This window comes from Cutaneotrichosporon oleaginosum (assembly GCF_008065305.1).
Source record: "Cutaneotrichosporon oleaginosum strain ATCC 20508 chromosome Unknown ATCC20508_contig04, whole genome shotgun sequence".
NCBI classification, from domain to species: Eukaryota; Fungi; Basidiomycota; class Tremellomycetes; order Trichosporonales; family Trichosporonaceae; genus Cutaneotrichosporon; species Cutaneotrichosporon oleaginosum.
In genome coordinates this window covers 1682193-1697059 of record NW_027072173.1, presented here as the reverse complement: position 1 = coordinate 1697059, position 14867 = coordinate 1682193, and the positions used below count along the sequence as shown (strand labels likewise).

At 60.4% G+C, this 14867-nt stretch overlaps 6 protein-coding genes across 6 annotated transcripts; 2 read left to right on the top strand and 4 right to left on the bottom strand.

Moving 5' to 3' along the window:
- Positions 1-758: 758 nt before the first annotated feature.
- Positions 759-1179, bottom strand: COLE_05101 (40S ribosomal protein uS13; the record flags this gene model as incomplete). Its single annotated transcript, XM_018425340.2, has 2 exons — positions 759-1083; positions 1118-1179. 2 exons carry the CDS (start codon positions 1177-1179, stop codon positions 759-761), a joined length of 387 nt encoding a protein of 128 aa, XP_018279349.2.
- A 1403-nt stretch (positions 1180-2582) lies between these two features.
- COLE_05100 (60S ribosomal protein eL42) lies at positions 2583-3037 on the top strand (the record flags this gene model as incomplete). Its single annotated transcript, XM_018420350.1, has 2 exons — positions 2583-2969; positions 3014-3037. The coding sequence occupies 2 exons, from the start codon at positions 2583-2585 to the stop codon at positions 3035-3037; spliced, it is 411 nt and encodes a 136-aa protein (XP_018279350.1).
- Positions 3038-3509: 472 nt separating this feature from the next.
- On the bottom strand, positions 3510-5272 carry COLE_05099 (uncharacterized protein; the record flags this gene model as incomplete). The annotated part of the gene is made up of 5 exons (XM_018423017.2): positions 3510-4156; positions 4214-4333; positions 4366-4533; positions 4666-4926; positions 5062-5272. The coding sequence occupies 5 exons, from the start codon at positions 5270-5272 to the stop codon at positions 3510-3512; spliced, it is 1407 nt and encodes a 468-aa protein (XP_018279351.1).
- Positions 5273-5763: 491 nt separating this feature from the next.
- Positions 5764-7099, bottom strand: COLE_05098 (uncharacterized protein; the record flags this gene model as incomplete). Its single annotated transcript, XM_018423018.2, has 7 exons — positions 5764-5912; positions 5959-6076; positions 6119-6146; positions 6181-6308; positions 6434-6463; positions 6506-6868; positions 6905-7099. The coding sequence occupies 7 exons, from the start codon at positions 7097-7099 to the stop codon at positions 5764-5766; spliced, it is 1011 nt and encodes a 336-aa protein (XP_018279352.1).
- A 263-nt stretch (positions 7100-7362) lies between these two features.
- COLE_05097 (uncharacterized protein) lies at positions 7363-9182 on the top strand (the record flags this gene model as incomplete). Its single annotated transcript, XM_018421340.2, has 4 exons — positions 7363-7536; positions 7620-7769; positions 7882-8425; positions 8518-9182. The coding sequence occupies 4 exons, from the start codon at positions 7363-7365 to the stop codon at positions 9180-9182; spliced, it is 1533 nt and encodes a 510-aa protein (XP_018279353.1).
- A 66-nt stretch (positions 9183-9248) lies between these two features.
- COLE_05096 (uncharacterized protein) lies at positions 9249-14335 on the bottom strand (the record flags this gene model as incomplete). The annotated part of the gene is made up of 9 exons (XM_018427393.2): positions 9249-9361; positions 9399-10013; positions 10050-10329; positions 10367-10578; positions 10614-12178; positions 12213-12698; positions 12733-13872; positions 13904-14076; positions 14111-14335. The coding sequence occupies 9 exons, from the start codon at positions 14333-14335 to the stop codon at positions 9249-9251; spliced, it is 4809 nt and encodes a 1602-aa protein (XP_018279354.1).
- Positions 14336-14867: the final 532 nt, after the last annotated feature.

The window sequence follows — 14867 nt, the reverse complement described above, 5'->3', positions numbered from 1 at the left end:
CGGGGCATAACCGGTGAGGTACTCGAGTCTGGAATAATCGCAGCTAAGCAGGCGCGTCATGCCGAACATGAGGTATGCCTGTAGATCACCCACTTCCGTCGGAATCCAGGCAAAACCCGGCCGCGACCCAATCACTGTCAGCTAACAAACGTGGCACAAGTCCGTCGCTGACACATGCTCTGCTCAACACGTTGCGCTGCAACATACTACACGGGCTGATCGCTTCGCTTGCTGCGGAGGGGCGGTCCACATGACTTCTGTTCCCAAAATGGATATCTATCTCTATCTCCAGCGGCATGGTTCTGTTGAAAGCCTCGAGGGCGTCTCGGAATGCAGACTGGTGTGTAAGGACTGTGATAATCAAGCGTCCATCGTACTAAGATCGGCTTGCTCCAGTCTTCCATTGCTCGGCTTGATGGCCAGCCATTTTCGGGCCGCAGGCACCGTGCTGCAGGCGCCAGCGTCGATCTGTTCTGGCCCTATGGAAGCTTCAGTGCAGGTGCACATGACGAGCATGGTGACGACGAGGAGCACGGCGTTGCACATCCATGGTTGCCCGTTACGCACGCTGACTGCTGTGTTGCCCAGCCCTTAGCTCCGAACTGCACAATCGCCTCTCGCGTGCAGCCTCCACACACTTCCGCAACACAACTTCGATCCGCTCCCGTGGGAGAATGCGTGCATCCAAATGTATGACACAGGGCCCAGCGCCCCCTGCGCGGGCCCGCCCGCCTGCCGACCAGTCTACCAGAACAAAATTACTTCTTGCCCTTGGTGGCGACGGTGCGGGCACCAACACGACGACCGGTCGTCTTGGTGTGCTGGCCACGGACACGGAGACCCCAGTGGTGACGGAGACCACGGTGCGAGCGGATCTTCTTGAGGCGCTCGAGGTCGTCACGCAGCTTCTGGTCGATCTGGTTGGACAGGACGTGCGAGTTCTTGCCGTCGACGAGGTCACGCTGACGGTTAAGGAACCAGGTGGGGATCTTGAACTGGGCGGGGTTCTGCATGATGGTGACAATGCGCTCAAGCTCGTCCGAGTTCAGCTCGCCGGCACGCTTGTTGAGGTCGACGTCGGCCCTGGAGGTTAGCGAGCACAGAGAGGCAGACGCACTTCTTGATGACCAGGTTGGAGTAACGGCGACCAACACCCTTGATCTCAGTAAGGGCGAACATGACCTTGCCACCACCCTGTCTGTCAGCGCAAGTTGAGACGAAATGCAGAGCGTGCGGGTGGGATTGACTGGGTACTCGAGAGGCGATGCGACAGTAGCCAAGATGGCGCGCACAAGTGCGTCCGCTTAACCGCGTCGCGAACGCTATTCACTCGAGTTGCAGGGTCTTCTCGGCGCGACGACAAATTGCCACCACAACGCGAGCCAGCCTCTCAAGTCCGCCCAGTCTTCCTACTCGCACGCTGCCCGATAATGACCTACCTTAACGTTGGTGTTAAGGAGACGGAGGATGTGCTGAATGTTAGCGATGCTCTCACCGGAGTCGTCTTCCCCGCCTTCCTCTTTACGGCCTCCCTCCCAGACATCCTCCCTCATCCACCAGCAAATCATCCTGGGTCCAGCTTGATTGCTGGAGCCTCTAGCCGCAGCGCGCGCTATCACGAGGACAGCGTTGCGCGCAGATCGGTGCGCGAAGATCCAAGGCCGGACCGCGAAGTATTTCGAGGCCACAGACGCCCCCTCCAAATTCTCTCCACCACCTCCATCCACTCCTCGATCGCGACGGCGCGCGCGCGACTAACCTGGAACTGCTGGTGGGCCTCGGGGGGAGCTGTTGTCAGCGCCGCCTGCACGCATACCCACCGAAGGTCGACATGTTGGGCGTCGTTTTTGATGGACAAGAGTGGAACACGGCGCTGCTCTCAACGACCACCCTCCCAGCGGACGAGTTGGCCGTCACGTGATGCACGCACGTGGAATATAACTCGTCGATTAAGTGGCAAATTTGTGCTCATCGGCCGCTTGTCTAATCGCCGAAACTTTCGTGCATTCTCGATTGTCCTCACAGCAGCCAATGAAATTGAGTCGTCAACTCGGGCGAATTCTGGATCCGTTGGCTGCCTCGGTGCGATCAGTTCGGCGGCGAGACGACCACCTCTTCATCCCTCAACAAAAGACCTTCACCCGCCCACCATGTGCGTATCGCAGCCCCGACGTCGACAGCGCGCGCGCCGACACCGACCACGACGTCTGCGTCGACTCGAAGCGCGCGCTGCTGGCGTTGGAGGAAGGCCCGGGATAGACGTTTGAAGTGTGACAAACGTCTGTCCCGTGCAGAAGTGAGAGCTGTGCTGACGCTATAGGGTCAACATCCCGAAGTACGTTTGCGCGCGCGACTCGCGACCGCGAAGATGAAGATGAAGCGGCGAGCGGCTGGAGCTGGCTGGGCGGAGATGTCGGGAGGTTGTCCAGAAGGATTTGTGGTCGGAGGGAGAACCGGATCCCTATCGGCCGGCAGAGATGTGCGCGGCCATCGAAGGATACTGCGCGCGTGCAGTCTCCGATGGTTGCGCCGCCTGCGACGTGTGGGCTTCCACCCTCGTTTGCGTGAGGACAGAAATGTCCATGCGCAGATGTTCTCCGATCTCTCCAATATCCCACGGCAGACCCCGCTCCCTCACTCCACCTCCTGCACCGCTCGACCGACACCTCGGAGCTAGAACTAACCCCAGGACCCGCCGCACCTTCTGCAAGGGCAAGACCTGCAAGAAGCACACCCCCCACAAGGTCACCCAGTACAAGAAGGGCAAGGACTCGCTCGCCGCCCAGGGCAAGCGTCGTTACGACCGGAAGCAGAGCGGTTACGGTGGTCAGACCAAGCCCGTCTTCCACAAGAAGGCCAAGACCACCAAGAAGGTCGTCCTCCGCCTCGAGTGCACCTCGTGCAAGACCAAGCACCAGATCTCGCTCAAGCGCTGCAAGCACTTCGAGCTTGGCGGTGACAAGAAGCAGGTGAGTATTTCACAGGCTGGAAATGAGCTGGCACTGACATTCAGCGTGGTGCCGCCATCTCCTTCTAAGCGCTATGTCTGCACGGCGTGCGTAGGGCGCGCTCGTCTAGATTTGGGAGCTGGGAGTGGATGATGTATTCTACTATCGCGGATGGGCTGGGACGAGGGTGGCGTGGAGTGTGGCCTAGATGGTGGCGACGGGCTCGCGCTCATATCAGGCTGCATATCTGTCTGTCCCGTTTGGGAGGAGATTGGCAGGAGGCGAAGGCTGACGACAGCGTGGCTGACAGTTGTGGCTGAGTCTGGGAGTGGGATCGCTTAAGTCGGGACATGTCCGAAGCGCTGCCCGTGCGATACTGGGCTCTACTCCTGTGTACGCGTTGCAGTACAGCAGAGTTGGTTGGTGCGAACAACTCATCCCCTCCATGCTTGTTGGCGTGTCTCCTTTACGTCTTAACACGTGCCACCGCTGGGCGCAAATGCTGCCACCAACTAAAAGTCAATCTATCACATGCAACAAACCCAATCTAGTATACAGAGTCTAGCCCAGCAACAGCTGCCGGCCCACCTTGCCCTCTAGCCCGTCCAGGATTCTGACCACGGCATGTATGACGGCGCCGGCATCGACGTCGACGACGGCGTGGTGCTGGGGTCCGCGCTTGCCGTTCGGATGCTCGCTCCACATGCGCGGGGTGAGCTCGCGGTTGCCCTGTATCGCGATGTGCTTGAAGCCGAGCGTGTTGGCGAGCAACGCAAAGTCGTTGGCGAAGCCGTCCTCCTCGAACAGCTCCACCACCGCATTGCCCTTGCCCGCGCGCATCCACGCCATCTGCAGCATGTCCTCGGCGTTGAGCCCGATCATGACGTTGGCGCGCGAGAGGAGCGCCACCTTCTGCCGCCGCGTCATGCTTTGGATGCGCGCGACGTGTACCTCGGCCCGGCCGGTGAGCTCGCGCAGGCCCTTGATCAGCGCCTCGCTCGACTCAGGGGAGACCATAGGCTCCGAGTTCCTGTCGAGATACACGACGACGGGGAGCTGGAATCGCCCGACGCGCAGCAGGTCTCCTGTGGCGCGGGCCATCGCCGTTGAAAATGGGTCCCAGAAGTTGGCGGGCGCGTCCATCTGTGGCACGTTGGCGTTCATTCTCCCCCAACGCGCGACATCGCCCGAAGCTGAGTGTGCAGCGGCTGTTATCAGCGGACATTCCGACATGATCTCTGTCTGTCTCGTCGCGCTCAACTCACATCGGTCCACGATAACCACCTGCTCGAAGACATACGCGACGTCTCCGCGGGCCCGGTCGTCCCACGTGAGCTTGTCCTCGACGATAATGGTAGGGAACATGGTGCGGATCAGCCAGGAGTCTGATATCAGCTAGGCAGAGGGCAGTACCCACTCAAGCCGCGGTGGTCACGCCAAGACGGGTCAGCTCCGCATCGGGGGAAGAAGATGCGCTGTGGCAGCTCGTTTGGGAGGCCAGCAGCTGCGCGCGCCGAGGCGACAGCCCTCGCCGCGGGCGCCAGTAGATCGCAGACGAAGTGGTGGTTATGCGCAATTAGGCCCCCTGGGGTTAGTACGTTCGTGCTGTGCTGGTGTTCTCATTCGGCCCTGCCTCTGGATACTCTCGCCCGGTGGGAAGCCGGTGACAGCGACGAGCAGGACCAGTAGCGCCGTTCCTAGCGGGCTCGCAACTCACTCTCCCCGGGTGGGTCGTTGAAGAGATATGTGATCCCAGGAATACGGATTGCGCGCTCGCCAAACTCAGCGCGGACCAGGTCCGCCCCGGCGCTCGTCGCCCAAAGGTCCGGACCAGCGGGGATACGCTCAACCCCATCGAAGTCGCTCAGGATGCCCCGCGGCTTGGGCAGCTTGTCGGCAGCCTCCTTCGTCTCGACGGCGGCAACGAGCGTGCCTCCAGAGAGGAACAGGTTCGACCAGACAGTGTAGCCTTCAATGCCTGATGTCAGCGCCCTTGTCCGCTGAGCTCTCATCGCTTAATGGTACACCTCCGCCCGATCTTCCTCGGTGACTGCTCATTATGCCCCCCGTCGCGTACGGGATTCAGAGATCGAGTCCTCCATCTGTAACTCACCGCCATCATACCTCGTCCACGGGATGCTTGTCTCGAGGTCGACCCAAGCCTCAGCTGGCCGCCCGAAGCGGAAGAATCTGTCGATGCTCGGCCGCTGGCGCGCGGGACGCGGCGAGTGCGGGATGACCATGAGGATCACAAGCACAGCGGCGCAGAGGAGCGCGCACCGCAGCGCGAAGCGTGGCAGGCCCGCGAAGCGTGGGGAGCTCATTGCGATGAGGATGCGGATGGAGTAGTTGCAGGAGCAGTTACAAAATGTGGTCCGTGCTGGTGCTCGTTGTGCATAGTGGCGCGGAGGTGGATCCGCACGCCGCCCGGCGCGCAGAGAGAGAAGGGCGATCCAGGCCAGAGGGCAAGTGGACCTGATAGTAAATTGTGGCGTTGAATTGCCCTAAGCGCCGCTCTACCTGCCCAACTTAATGCAGTCTGAATGGCGACTGCTGCCCTTGCCGAGGCTCCGATGCTTGGATGGCTGAATGAGATTGCACTCTGAGTCTCCGAGCGCCCGGTGAGCATGCAGAGCCGGTGTACACGAGCATGGTCACAAGATGACCAGCAGTATCGCCTGCCGGCCTCATGCATCCGCTTCTGCCGGCTTCCCACATTCCCCCTTCCGCCAGGCACAACCGCTCCCATATCTCGCCACTTCTCAGAAGCTAGTATGCTTGAACGTGCCTGGCGCGGCATGCGGGTATCGCGGTTTTACTTGTCATCGTCGTCGTCGTCGTCGTCGTCAAGGAAATCCATGACGGCAGCCATCGCGCCAGACGCCGAAACTCTTCGGTCCGGCTCAGCGTGTCCGCGTCTGGGACGCTCGGCACCGCGGCTTGCTTCGAACTCCTTCACATCATCTGCGGTGAGTGAAGTCGCAGGAGGAGGACGGAGCAGACGACCCACTGAGCTCCTGTGCCAACTCGCGTCGTTCCTTGAGCGACTTGGCCTTGCCCATCGTCGGTTTGCCCTTCATGCCGAGCGAATGCAGGATACTCTTCAAGTGATTGATCTGGGATGAAGGCTAAAGTCAGCTGCTGCCTCCGCGGAACAGCTGCCGCCTTACGGTTGGGCAGTCCGCAAACTCCTTCGTCCTTAGGTCAGCTTGCAGTCACGCCAGTTACACACCATTGCTTGCGCACGCCGCACGCAACGACAATGCGCTTGAGGTCGGCTATCTGCGCCTCGTCGGGCGACAGCTGCTGTGAGCGACTTGTCGCGACCCTCAAAGGAACGGGCGCTCGCGTGTGGGGCGTCTTATGTTGGAAGACGGAGGCATACTCACTCCCTCATTCGGATCCTTCTTGCCCTTCGCCTTCGTCGCTGTCTTCTTAGGCGCGCTTCCTGCTTTCCCCTTCTGCTTCGGCGGCTCGTCGTACACGCTCGACATAGACGAGGCCGGCGAGGGAGACTGATGTTAGCTCAGTCACAGCGAAGAAGCCTAGGCACACACCGTGGACAACTTGCGTTTGGCTGGCGCAGCTTCGTCGTCGGAGTCCTCAATCACCTCCACGCTTTTGGCTGACGGCTTGCCCTGCTTCAGCGGCGTGGATGTGCGCGATCGCCCTGTGCTGGCCGAGGCGCCGCGAGACGCAACTTTGCTGGATCGTGCGCGTTTGCGCGGCGGCTCTTCGTCATCGTCGAACGGGTCGAAGCTGTCGCTCTTGCTGTCCTCAGACTCAGACGGGGCTTTGAGCTTAGTCTCCCTCCGTCGGCCCTTCCTTGGCGGCTCCTCCTCAACCTCTTCATTGTCCTCTAGCTGCTCCTCCGAAACCTCCTCGTTCGATGACTGCTCCTCATTCTCCCCGAGCGCGGCCTTGAACCATTCAGCTCAACACACAGAAGTGCTTACCAATGCCTTCATCACTGCCTCCTTAATGATCTTCTTCCCCTCACTGTCGACTTCCGTGAGATTGAGGCGTTTGAGGACGTCGGCGCGCGCCACTGCCATGGTGTACTCATTACGATCGAGGGCGCCGCTCTTATCAGCAGCCCTGACGGAAGCGCGCGCGACTTGTGGGAGCTTTGCGCGTTTAGATGCGTCCATGATGTGTGGTGTGTGGAGAGAGTGACGCGACTTGTTTCGGCGTTGCAAGCGAGACCGCGAGACGCAGACGAGGAACCAAACAAGGTCCACTTCCAATTACGAAGGGTATTAGTATTGTTCAAATGTGGAAAAAGCCATTAGAAAGGATAGGCCCACCGTAAAGATCGGCACCTAATTATAGGCACCAGTAGGCGCGCCGATCGACTCCGTCTTGTCGACGAAATGTCGAGGCCGAGCCACATTGGCATCTCACAACAACGAATATGGCACTCCCAACGGTCGACGAGGTGCAGACGGCCATTTTGAAGGCGCTCGATGCGTCGCCATCGGGCACGCTCGACGACTCGCGCAAGCTCTCTGTGGGCGGGGCCGCGCTCTCCTCCCAGGAGGCGCAGGCTGTCGTCAAGTCGGCGCTTGACTCGCTGTTGAGCAAGGAGGTGGGTGGCGCGGAGCGCGCGGCCGTCCGTCTAGAAGGCCAGCATTGCTTTAATATGTTTACTGGGCATCGAGCTTACTTCAGATGGTCGACTACAAGCAGATTACGACGAACGTGTACGGACTCACGGAAGAAGGGTCGCAGATTGCCGCGAGCGGCTCGCACGAGTTCCGTGTGTGGCAGGCGTGTCCTGCCGAGGGAGCAGGCGAGCCGGCGACCGTGCCGGAGCTGAAGGTAAGCTGCCGACTCGTTTACTCGCGGCGTGCGCGGAGACGTGCACGTGGCCCGAGCGCGACTCTATCCCGGCTCCGAGCCCCTCGCCTCGCGACTGGATTTCTGACGCCAGAAACTCCTCGGCGACGACACGGTCAAGGTCGGCCAGGGCCGCGCGTTCAAGAACAAGTGGATTGCGAAGGCTGGGGCCGGCTTTGTGCGTGCGGCCTCGGCGCCCGTGGACGAGACGGCGGAGCAGCTGCGCGGCGTGCAGGCAAGCGGCGGGGCGGAGGACAAGATCCTCAAGGAGCTGCAGAAGCGCAAGCTTGTAGTTGCGCGGAAACAGCTCCACTTTTCAGCGACTAAGGGGAGCAAGTTTGCGACCGAGGTCAAGACGCTCGAGACGGATCTGTCGAGCGACATGGTCGCGTCCGGCAAGTGGAAGGACGCCGAGTTCAAGCCGTACAACTTTGCCGCGCAGGGGCAGGCGACAGAGGGCGGCGCGCTCCACCCACTCCTCAAGGTGCGCGAGGAGTTCCGGCAGATCTTCTTCGACCTCGGCTTCACCGAGATGCCAACCAACCACTTCGTCGAGAGCGCGTTCTGGAACTTTGACGCCATGTTCGTGCCCCAACAGCACCCTGCGCGTGAGCTGCAGGACACTTTCTACGTTAAGGGTGAGCATTTCTCCGCCCGGAGAGACGTCGGCCAGGAGAGGTGGTCGCAGAGGAGGGGCGTTAGATGAATCGAGCTGCTCGCTGACTCTCAGACCCCGCCAAGGCCTTTATCCCCGACGAGCCATACTACGAGCGCGTAGCCAAGACGCACGAGGTTGGAGGCTACGGATCGATTGGGTACCGTGCACCGTTCTCGCGTGCCGAGAGCGAGCGTCTCCTGCTGCGCACGCACACGACCGCCGTCTCGACCGACATGCTGTACCGATTGGCGAACCAGCCGGGTGGCTTCAAGCCAGCCAAGCTGTTCAGTATCGACCGCGTGTTCCGCAACGAAGCGACGGACGCGACGCATCTCGCCGAGTTCCACCAGGTCGAGGGTGTCGTCGCCGACTACGACATCACGCTCGGCCACCTCATCGGCTTCATGCAGGAGTTCTTCGCCAAGACGGGCAACCACAAGCTGCGCTTCAAGCCCGCGTATAACCCGTACACCGAGCCGTCGATGGAGGTCTTCTCGTGGCACGAGGGCCTCGGCAAGTGGATCGAGATCGCCAACTCGGGCGTGTTCCGCCCAGAGATGCTCGAGCCCATGGGCCTGCCCAAGGGCGTGCGTGTGCTTGGCTGGGGCATGTCGCTTGAGCGCCCCACCATGATCAAGTACAAGATCTCGGACATCCGTACTCTTGTCGGCCACAAGACCGACCTCCTCGGCGTCAAGTCGGCCGCAGCCGTCCGCCTCGACAAGGGCGACGAGTAGAGTAGACACCGGCTAGAGCACCTCTGCATATGCGATCCTGAGCCTTCATACTACTTCCTATGCGTTCTATGGGCGGATAGACTCGCCCTTTACAATCTTGTGCAACATCTCGAGCACGTCGAGGATTGTGCTCGCCGACCATGCCTGCGTGTTGCACGAGTCGCGGCAGTACGCGCCCCCTGGTTGTCAGTTTGCTCAGTGGGAGCAATAGCTCACCATGGTTACACAGCTCGGGCAGACCGCGCCACGGGTCCTTCTCAATGTGCTCGCGTAGCCTGAGCAGAACACTCGCGACGTGGTGCAGGTTCTCCTCCTTACTCTTGAACCCAGCCTCTTCACGCAGGTCCTCGTCCTCGTGGCCGAATCTTAGCATGAGCCAAGCAGACAGGAACCAGCCAAGCGGGAAGCCCCACTCGGGGCCCTGGTGGTAGTTCCATCCCTTAGCGACACTCATGTCGGTGCTGTCGTTCTGGTTGTCGTAGTCGGGGCGGTACTGCATGTCGCTAGGGTCGAGGGTCTTCATGCCGAGCGGCCCACGGATAGTGCGATCCGCCAGGCGCAGCGCTGCGAGCTGGCGCAGCGGCGTGAACAGCTCGGGCGCGACCACCATTGGCAGCGTGAAGTTGCAGCGCAGCTGGTAGTCGCTGAACTCGCGGTCCTTGGGCGTGCCGTACACGTCCTTGTACATGCCGCGACGGTTAACGAGTGACGAGTTGATGACAAAGTCCTTGTCCTCGGCGGGATCAAGCGGCACCCAGTAGTGCTTCTCGAACGACGCCTGGATGAGGTCTGCCCACTCCTTGTACGTGACCAGGCGCTTATCCCCCTTGACTGAAAGTCAGCTCCTGCATGGCCAGTTCGACCCACCAGTTGCCTCAACCCCCTTGAACGGGAACTGGCCCTTGCGGCTGAGCCCGTCAAGCCAGGTGAGTGTGGACTTCAGAAGACCAGTGATCTCGATCGGCGCGCCGTCGCGCGGAGTGGCGGGCAAGCCCTTGTTGCCCGCTTTCTCCGATGAACCCATCTTGTCCATCCAGGTACCGCAGTTGAAGCGGTTGCCGCCGTAGATGAATCCAGTCTCCCAGTCGGTCCAGATCTTCTGGTTGAAGCCTTCGTCTCTCATATCCATGTCCAGGTTGGGCCCGGCCTGACGTTAGCGGACTTACAGGTACAATCACACTCACGTTGTGCTCGCGGAACTCGATGCCCTCGGCGTGGCGCTGCAGAATCTCCTGGATGACCTCAGCAATGGTGCTACTCCAGGAGAACGCCTTCGGGTCGTCCCACGGAACCCAGGAGTCATCAGCCGGGAAACGGCGCTTAATCGATTCCTTGAGGATTGACAGACCGTCAGGCGCCATCTTGGTGTAGTCCTGGATGTTCTGAATCATCCACCCTGGTCGTCAGTGCACTTCAACACTTTCAGCTCACAAGGCGAGTCGCGCGAGTTGTAGCGCGGGTTGCGCGTAGAGTCGAGAAGATTGGGAATGAGACCGTGCTTGAGCGTCGTGCTGAAGGCGAGGATGTGCTCACGCGCAGCCTCGAACATGCCCGTGGTCAGGAAAAGACCGCGCAGGGAAATGAAGACGTCGCGGCCCCAGCAGCGAGCCCAGCCTGCCGTGAAGTGCGGCAGACCGGCGGCAAGGCTGGCGACAGGCTTGCTGGGATTGATGCTCGCTGACTTCACGAGGCCGTACATCTGCACGGAACAGAGCGCGAGGTTCCTCGTAAGCTCGTGACCCGAAATGATGAATTCGGACTGCTGCTCAAGTACTGCGCGGCACGCCGCCTTGTAGCCCTCGTAAATGACGAGCGCGAAGTACTTGGGCCGCATGAACGAGGGCACAGTCTGCTTGATGACCTCCCAACGCTCCTTGAGCCAGGCAGCGGGCTTGGCCAGTCGAGGAAGAGTGTCAATCTCCCTGGTAAGGCGGTTGTGGACATAGTCCAGCGCCCATGTGCCCTGGCGGAGATGCTCACAGAGCGGGTGTCCCAGGTCGTTGTGAGCAATGATCTGACGCAGCGGCGCCATCCATCCCTCGAATCCACAGTAAACGAGTTTACCGTAGTTGGGAATGTCGTACACGCCGTCCCCTCCAGTTGCGTCCCTCTCCTCGCCGTCTGCACGGTAGAGCAGGACATTGAGGTCGACCAGATCAACATCGGCAAAGGCTTGATCAACGCCCTCACGACACTTCTCATCAAGACCTGGTGACATGCCGTTCATCGCGGTCTCGAAGACCATGACGCTTCCCGGGTCGAATGAATCTGGCACAACGACCTCAGTGTAGTGACCATTCTCGTCGGAGCCCTCGCGCATGGTCACGTCCTCTGCGAGAATCTCGGTGAGAGTCGAAGGGATGCCGTAGTGAACCTTTGGGTCATCCTTCCACTCATCGCGACGAGTGTGGATCGAAGCACCAAAGATAAACTTGGCCTGAGTGCGCGCAAGTCGGAAGGGGTTGATATACCCGCGTCCCTTGGCGCCGGGGAAGGCAGTGTGGGCGACCACCAGGTAGCCCTTGTGAGTGGTGGGGTGAACGCGGTGGACCATGATGTAATCGCCCTCCTCGTGGACATGGCCCTCCTCGAATCCTTCAATCATCATCTGGGTGTGGAGGTGGTTCAGAATGCGCTTGACGCGCCCAATGCCCTGCTCGTCGGCGGGACCCGAGACGCAGTACATGCGCGTGTCAGTGACCAGGTTTAGAAGCTTGGGGTAGAGGTCGTCAAAGCCCTTATTCGATCCGAGCGCGGCTCTGGTGAAGCAGACGAGGGCACCCGTGGAAAGAGCGTCCTCGGCAGTGCGCTTGTCGGCTGGAGACTCGTTGTCGTGCGTGACATCGTAAAACACGGCATGTGGGTGAGAGCCCGGGAGAGGCGTCACAATGCAAGGGCGAGAGGCAGAGCCACCAAGCCCCTTGATCTCGCCGGGGCTCGATAGAACGGCGGAGTCCATGGAGCCAATGGGCTTACCGACGCCGAAGCGGTAGAGCCTGCACGTTAGCTGAATTATGGCCCGATGCTCACAGTCTGGCAAACTCCTTCGTGTTTCCGCCGTTGTAGGCTTCACGGACAAGACTGTTGAGACCCAGCTCGCGCACGAACTTGAGGTCCATTTCCTCGCTACCAGTGAACAGCTCAGCCATGACGTAGAGGTTCGGGTTGATTCTGCGACCAGCGTCAATCATGTGCACACCGACGTGCAGGGGGGTCGAGTGGCAGTTGTCGAGGCGGAAGCCGTCAAATGTCGTCGCAAGCATCTCGCAGTAGTCAGTCATGTGCTGCCACAGCCATGGGTTGTCCTCGGGCCCCTTGCCATAGCGCAGCTTGACGCAGTCACCCCAGACGATGACCTCGCGGCGGAGGTATGCCTTCGATGGGTACTCAGCGAAGTTCTTGAGCGGGTCGGCAGCCCACATCCAGCCGTTGTTTGCCACCGTGAGAGCAGCGGCTGGGTGGTTGGTCCCCTTCTTCTGCTTGATGCGGGTGAAATACGGCTCAATGATGGGGTTTCTGGCATCAGCTAACGGACAAGGGCGAGGCTCACTTCTTGTTGATCTCGCCGAGCTTAGGCCCGCCCTCTTCGAGGCGAGTAAAGCGCAAGCGTCCCAGGATCTGGTCCTTGGCGGCGGCCACGTCGTCGTTGAACTCCTTGTAGAGGTCGACGTTGATCACGTCGAGAATCTTGCCCCATTCTTGCGCCTGGATGTGGGCGAGGTGAGGGAAGGCGGCGTCCACGAAGCCCGCAGCCTCCTCCACGTCCACATGAGTGCAGTGCGGCGCCGAGTACGCGCGATAGTTCTTGACGAAGCCCGGGGTCTCGACTGCGATCTTCGCAAGCTCGACGGTCGTCTTCCCTGTCAACGGCTCGCCGCGCCACGGCTTGATCTTTCTAGCGGCGAGGGTGTCACCAATAGCCCTAACGGATGCTGGGACATCGATGGTGTAGTACTGCCACAGGTTGAGCTTGTCAATGGTCTCCTTAATCCCCTTGCCCAGAGTGGCCAAGTCAGCCTCGCTCTTGACGACTGTCGGGAGGCCAAGAGGCTTGAGGTTGTCAGTGAGCTCGAACATTGCGTCCTCAAGCACAACAGCGGGCGCGAGATGCGGCGTGTTGTGTGGCGAGTACCCAGCCTCAGGGTGATCCTGGAGCCATGCCGAGTCGTGGGCTGTGTGGTTGAGCACGACATCAGTGATGGCGCCAAGTCCGTACTTGTCGCGTGCGTAGCGCATTGTGTCACAGATCTCAGCATAGCCACCGTCCTTGGCCTTGGGGTCTCTAAGCAAGGTGGGGTCGAACGCGAGCTGGTCGAAGATCGAGTAGGGGCTGCCCGAGTCGCCTCGAACGTGCAGAGGCGTGTAGTGGATCATGTTGTACCCGCGCCTGCTCGCCTCGGCGAGGTGCTTGTCCCACTCGTTGACCTTGCCCTGCCACTTCGCAATGATCGACAGAATCGTGAGGCCATCAATGGGTATCGTGATGGTCTTCTTCTCGACCTTCCCCGAGCTCGTGTCAGCGAGGACATCGCCCTCGAGATTGAACGGCGTGCGCGCCGGCAGCGAGATGATGGGGTCGACGTTGAAGTATCCGCGTCTCCCCGTGACCCGCTCGCCATCCGCTCCGTCATACTCGACATAATAGCAGAACGCGCCCGGCGCTGAAATAGGAAGATCGATGGTGATAGGTCTGCATCAGCTGGCTCATCGCTCTTGCTCACTTTGAGAGATCCGAGGGAAGCTTGCGCTCGGAGAACTTGCCTCGCTTGAACGCGCCCCCATCCATGGGAAAGTCACTCTTGAGCACACCGTTTCCATTGCGCATAATCGACGTGCCCGGGTGGATCGAGAAGCGAAGCACATAGGGCGTGGTTGGGGCAGGCAAGCGGATGTACTGACGTCAGGCGAGCACGGACAGTGCGACTCACTGACTTGCCCTCACCGGGGCCGCCGTCATCTTCGAGCACGAGCTCCCAGACCTGGACGGGGGCACCGTCGTGCGCGCCGGAGAAGAAGGCGATGGCCTCGTCCTGTGGCGTCTTGGGAGTCTTGGGGGTGAGCGGACCAGCGTTGTGGGGGCGCGCATCGCCGTTGCCGCCATTGGCCGGCATGGCGAGCGGGACGGGGCGCGGCTTGCCCTTTGCGACAGGCATGGTTGTGTCTGCGCAGAGGATGGGGTGGAAGAGGGAGGAGGGGAGGGGGGCAAGGCCAGAATGCTGGCGATGCAGCGTACGTATATGAGGAGTACGTGAGTGGAAGAGAGAGGAACGTGAGATCGAGCGAAGAAGGGGGGAAGAAGATGTGTGGTGGTGGATGTTCAACACGTCGAGTCCTGAGTGATGAGTGTTCATGGACGTCATTCGCGTCCCCGTGGCGCACGGTCATGGGCGCGTCAGGCGTACCGGCGTCGGCTCGTCAGGTTCAGTGGCCGGACCCCGCACACCGCTCATTCGCCCCTGTTCGCCGAAGGCTGGAACTTGGTCGCCGAGCCTGGGTCTCATTCCGAGCCGGCGGCAACCCACGTGTATAGTGACGTGGAGTTGTTTGGGTCCTTTCCGCTGATACTGAATGCACCTATAATTGATTCCGTGTCCGATCACACTACAGTCGCCTCACACATCAGCATCTCGCTTTCTCATCCCTTCTTATCTTTATCCCATTGACGCTGTGATCATCTATAGGAGG